Source organism: Suricata suricatta, chromosome 2 (assembly GCF_006229205.1).
Source record: "Suricata suricatta isolate VVHF042 chromosome 2, meerkat_22Aug2017_6uvM2_HiC, whole genome shotgun sequence".
Lineage (NCBI taxonomy): Eukaryota > Metazoa > Chordata > Mammalia > Carnivora > Herpestidae > Suricata > Suricata suricatta.
The window spans coordinates 113,084,106-113,089,915 of record NC_043701.1 but is presented as its reverse complement, the minus strand read 5'-3'; the positions used below and the strand labels follow the sequence as shown (position 1 = coordinate 113,089,915).

At 48.2% G+C, this 5,810-nt stretch overlaps 1 protein-coding gene across 2 annotated transcripts in view; it reads left to right on the top strand.

Moving 5' to 3' along the window:
- Nucleotides 1-5,457: 5,457 nt before the first annotated feature.
- Nucleotides 5,458-5,810, top strand: part of FAS (Fas cell surface death receptor) — a 28,249-nt gene continuing 27,896 nt past the window's right edge. For both annotated transcript variants that reach the window (XM_029931682.1, XM_029931681.1), the window contains exon 1: nt 5,458-5,504. In XM_029931682.1, the coding sequence (XP_029787542.1) occupies nt 5,463-5,504 (42 nt within the window). In that variant the 5' untranslated portion in view covers nt 5,458-5,462. The remainder of the gene's footprint in view (nt 5,505-5,810) is intronic.

Sequence of the window (5,810 nt, the reverse complement as noted above, 5' to 3'; positions counted from 1 at the left end):
GGTCCATTGTCCCCTCGATCCATGCTTCTGCATGGCCCCTTCACCCTTTCATAAGAAATCCAATGCAACCAAGCATTTTGTGATTGTCCACAAACAGGGCCCGATGCAGAGCATTTCTTTGGGAAAGAAGAAACCTCATCAGGCAGGTCTTTCCCCAAGTCATTCCTTCTGACCCCACATTGACGTTACCTCCCTGACTGCTGCCGTGACGCATCTCTACCCCCCTCCCTGTCCATCTCCCACCCGTCTCTCATGCAAGGCCAATCCCTCCACACTCAGCTCCGTGACAGTCCTGAGTCTCCCCGAGAAACATCTTTCTAGAAGACGCTGTGTATATGGGGGGAGGTGATACGCAGAAACTTAAAACGATTTTGAATCATATGTCCATGCCTCTCTCCCTTTTTGCAGTGTTTCTCCTTATCATTTCGAACTACTTGGTAATGCTCATCTAGGCGCCTCACAAAGACGCTTGTTTTGTTCTTCATCAATACCCATTTGGTGGACTTGATCCAGGAAGTGACCCAGAGACCACAAACTGGGCATGTGAGTTGCAGTTAGCTTCTCATGAGAACTCTGGGCGTGTCCGAACCCTCACGTTACGTATGGAGAGAGGCAGAGAGCGATCGGCATCTCCTCTCCTCGATCAGAGACAAGGATGGACGGTCATGGGAACGAAGAGTCTGATCCCATGATTCCTTTTAGTTCTTTTCCAGAAAGATGGAAATGATGCTATTTTCTCTGTGGAGAGGCCGAGCTGATAGGCTGCAGACAATGATGTGTTCTCTTACCTCATGAGAAGACAGGCAATTCAGGAAATAAAAGACACCAGTGCTGGGAACTATGGGCTGGGGACGGGGGGGGGGGGGGGGGGAGCATACCTTGTCCTTGTCAAAACACATTGGTGACCCGAAGGCTCTGGAATGGACCATTTGCAAATTGCAAAAATAAATAAAATTAGATTACAAAATGCGAGACAAATTGCCAGGCAAATCATCTCTACTCAAAGGGCTTATGTTTACATCCAGATGGAGAACGAGGGTTAAATATTATGCAAAGCATCTCGTAGCTAGCAAAATAACAGGATCTAAATCTGTGGACCATCCTTGTCAGTAGACTAAGGCCACCTTCTGCAGAAAGCCATCCACTCCTCCCTTCTGTGTAAATGACATGTGCTCTAGACCTGCCTCCAGCCCTGGACAGAGACAGAATCCAAAGCAGGCTCCAGGCTCTGAGCTGTCAGCACAGGGCCAGATGTGGGGCTCGAACTCACCAACTGAGATCATCCCAGGAGCCGAAGTCCACCGCTTAACCTACTCAGCCACCCAGGCGGCCCTGACTCAGCCTGTTCTAACAGGGAAAGGGAGTGCCTGGTAGAGGGTCCCCCCAGTCTCAGCCCTCTGAGAGTCTCGTGTGGGGGGTCTGACGCCCAGACCCGTGGTCTCTCTCCGGCAGTCACCTGAGGACAGGCAGGCAGGCCAAAGCAGACAGAAGTCGTGTCTATGCCTTAAATCAGCTTCTCCAGAAGCGGAAGCGTGGTGGCCTTTCCTCAGGCAGGTTGGGAAAGGATCCGTAGGGGTATGCAGGAGAATATTCTGTTTCAATACTTGTGTATTTATTTTTGTGGATGCCCTCTATGTTTGGTAAGGAATGCTGAGTTTCCATTTATGGCTATATGACAATATAATTATTTTGTTTTAAAAATAAAATCACTTCAGGAACCAAGTAAGTTGATTTAAAAATATCTGTAGTTAAATAAAAGTACACGTGAGCCACACGGATGGCAAAAGGGGGACTGAAGCTTGAGAACCCTTGTCTTAATCTAAGCCTTAGATCTCCTCCTCCCTACCCCACCCCCCTCTACCCCATCCCCCACTGCCCACCCCCATCCTCTCCCTCCCTACCCCCCTCACCCCTCCCAGCTCCCCCCTCCCGGCTTCCCCACCCCTTACCACCCTATCCCCAATGGGCACCTCTCGGGAAGCAGTCCCTATTTTGCCATGGGCCAGTTATGGACACCAGGAGGTGATCCCACTCCTCCTGCGTGAGACCTTGCAGGTCACACCCGGGGAGGACCGCTCAACGGCATCAGGAACCCAGGCCTATGGAGGACCTGTTTGTCCATTGCTGGTTGTCCACCGTGTTCTCTGAAATCCGGCTAATACACTCTAAAAGTTCCTCAATCCACTGTCTTCAGGTTGTTGCTGAGGAGGTGGGCTACTGAACCACATTCACACTGGGAGAATTTGGGAGCTTGAATAATGTGCTTCACATTTCGGGGAGCTTTCCAGCTTCGGGCCAGAGGGGTCCTGGCACTCTTCCTCAGACCACACCTTCAGGCAGGAAGTAGGGTAGGTAAGGAGCTGCAGGCCATTTAACTTGTCTTGCTTCCCATCTGAACTTTGACCCCAAATTAACAACCTGTTTCCGGAAGGCACCACATTCACGAAGAGCAATACAAAAGTATTAACTAGTATTCATGGAGTGCCACGGAGCGTTGCATATGTCTTTTCTTTAACCCTATAAGACATATGTTCTCAGGGAGATGAAACTGTCTAGGTAATGAGGCCAACAGATTGCCAGTCTAAATCAAAGCTCTCCCTCCTCCCTTCCCTCTCCCAAGAACCGAAATATGTTTCCACCTCCCCACCTCCGTCTACTCCCACCCCCATCCCTCCACCTTCCCACCCTCCCTTAATTGGTAGAAACATTCAATTTCATCCCTTGACTGATGTGGTATTTGGTGTCCTCTAGTGGTAGGAAATGCCTCAGTCGGATGTAAAGTCTCGAGATCTTGAGCCATCTCTACAGGCTTGTTCAGCCTGAAAACGTAACAGTTAATTTGTAATAACTAATTTTGGTGCCGGAGGACTTCTTATGCTGGTCATAAGCTCTGATGATATATCATTTAGGATTCCTTTAGTTGCAAGAATCTGGCTTTAGCAAACATTGAGACTGTACTGAGTTGGGTAACTGGGTAGTGCAAGGTTCTGTATCAGGACAAAGTCAACTCAGGATTCAGTGACACTCCCAGGCTCTGCCTCTCTGGTTTCTGCTCAGCATGAGCTGACTTGGCCTTCAGCCCTGGCAGGTCCACAAATTCTCTTAACAACCATGTCATTCTGTATTTCACATATTCCCACTTCAGATCCAGTGGAGAAAAGAAAGTGTTTGTGACCTACTGTTTCCAGGAAAGGTCATAAGGTTTATGCCCACAGAATGTGATGAGCTGGTTGCCTTAACCAAGTGGAGCTTTCCACCCATGGCCTCCTCCCTCCTACCACATACAGGCCCCAGACTTGGTATCAATGTCATTGTGATGATTAATTTTATGAATCAGCCTGGCCAGGCCACAGTACACAACTATTTGATACTATTCTAGATGTTTCTGTGAAGGTATTTTTAGATGGGATTAACATTTAAATCGGTAGACTTTGGGTAAAGCTGTGCTTGCGCTAATGTGGGTGGGCCTCATCCAATCAGTTGAAGGTCTTAAGAAAGCACACCCCCTCCACCCCCCAGACAAGGAATTCAGACAGCAGACCGCCTTTTCCTTCAAACTGCACTTCTTCCCTGGGTCTCCAGCCTGCCAGGCTACCTTGCAAATTTTGGGTTTGCCAGGCTTTATAATCACATAAACCAATTCCTTAAAGTACATCCCTCTCTTTATAGATAATCTCCTAACAGTTCTGTGTTTCTTGCCCATACCACAGAGTTGAAAAAGAAAAAAGAAGGGCATTTTTTCTAAAAGCACTTTGAAAGTGCTGTTACCAGGAAGAGGAAAACATGTAGGATAAGGAATCATGGGTGCCCCCTTACAGTTGGGAATTATTAAAATCAGTTTATTGCTATTTAGTAAGAGCAATTTGGCTGACAACAATTTTTAAAACATTAGGTACATGGGGTGAAAAAGTAGTTTTGGTCGTGAAAAGGTGTTGAAGGTTTTCCTCTCCCCTGGCTTTTTACATGGTTAGGTACGTGTTGAAATGTTCCCCTGAATAAGATATCAAGGGGCAAGATTATCTTTAGAAGAGACAAGCTTTAATGTATATGGTATAATTTGAGTATAACCAGGATGGTTAACCAAAATACCTCCCACAACTGGTGGAGTGCCAGAATTTCTATTATTAAAATTGTATTTGCCCTTGAAGTCCTGGAGGCCCTTAGTAGTGTGTTGTTAAAAATAAAAATAGCTTGTAGAAATGTCCAAACTCTTTGCCCTAGAAAGCCAGCAAGCTGTGTGTCATGATACACATTAGCATGCGGAAGGTTCTGAGAAGGCTTCGATTAAAAGACCTGTGTACATTTTTTAAATCTAGAATATTCTCACATTGTTTCCCCCTCATATAACACATGTCTCCCCACAAAGCACCCATCACTATCTCACTGAACCAGAGGGTCATGGGTGGAGTGGGCGACAGCAGGAGCAAAACTATCTAAACTCATTCCTGCCTCTGCTATTGATTAACTAACCAGCATTGTCAATGTTGCGTCACTTTTTTGGGTTACAGTTCTTTATCTGTAAAGTTAGCTTACTCATCACCCACCTCATCAGACTAAAATGGTAAACATTAGGTCAGTAGGAACCATTTGTGAAAGTTGCTAGCTCATCAGTCACACTCAGGAGATGTTGATGTTGTCAGTTTCTCTCCTTCCTCTTGCCTCACCCCTTCCTTCTTCTTACTGTATTTTTTTTTTAATTTCAGTGAACATTTTAATGAATGGTTTTAGGCATATAGAAAAGTTGCAAAGATAATATACAAAGTCCTCGTGTCCCACCCCCATGCCCTTCACTTTTTTTGTGTCTGTTCTGTGCCAGAATAGTGGGTCTTGAAGGGGGCTGGCTGGCCAGTCTTCACAGAACTCAGGGACAACTTTCTGGAAGGTGAGGCAGAAACAAGTCAACACCTATACAAATCAGAGCCTTCAGTGCAGGACAAACCACAAAGTGAGTGAAGGCATCCAGGAGGGTGACCTACCCCAGGCTTTGGGGGCCTGAATAATCTTCCAGAAGAAAATGTCAACAAGAGGAGAAGCTGCCAAAGGGGAAGGAGCAGGAGAGGGGGAGCAGACTGAGGCTCCCAACTCCATGAAGGATGGAAAGAAGTGCCTAGTATCTCCCTGGAGTGAGCCCTGCCTGGGAGCCACTTTCAGAATCACACTCCAAGTTGTCATTATACAAACTTCCCTTCTGTAAAATTCTTGCAAAATACTATCTGACTGGACAGATCAGTTTCTCCAAAACAATAAAGATTTTGAACTGTGTTAACGCAATCACTAAAAAATTACAATGAGAGAGGGAGGGAGAGATCGAGAGAGAGAGATTGAGAGAGAGAGAATTGGCTAGGAACTAATGATGAACAAAGGACGGGAAGTCCTCTTGTACTTGAGACGCTGTTGGGGCTGCGTGCTGTGTCCTAACCGGTTGGCTTTGTCCTCTCCTTGAACGATTAAAGCGAATCCTCATGGCTCAACATCTGACCCTTTTGCTGGACAGCTGTGATCTGGTACCGCAGCCAGGGGCCCTCGGGAGCCTGGGGTCGCAGCCAGCGCCCGCGAGCTGAAGGAGGCCGGGTCTTCGCGGGTCCTTCCAGGCGATCGGCCTGGCTCCCTCTCGCAGAAGGTGCTCACCTGAACCGCGCCCGCCGGCCGCCCGCGGAAACGCCCCCGCGCGGGGGAATGCCCGTCTGTGCACCCGAGCCTGACCGCTCCTTGCGCCTCCCCCGCCCCGCCCCTGCCCCGGGCGCTCCCCGGCCGGGCTTCCCCCCTGCTCCCCGACTTGGGGACGGTCTTGGGGAGCCGCGGCGGAGCGC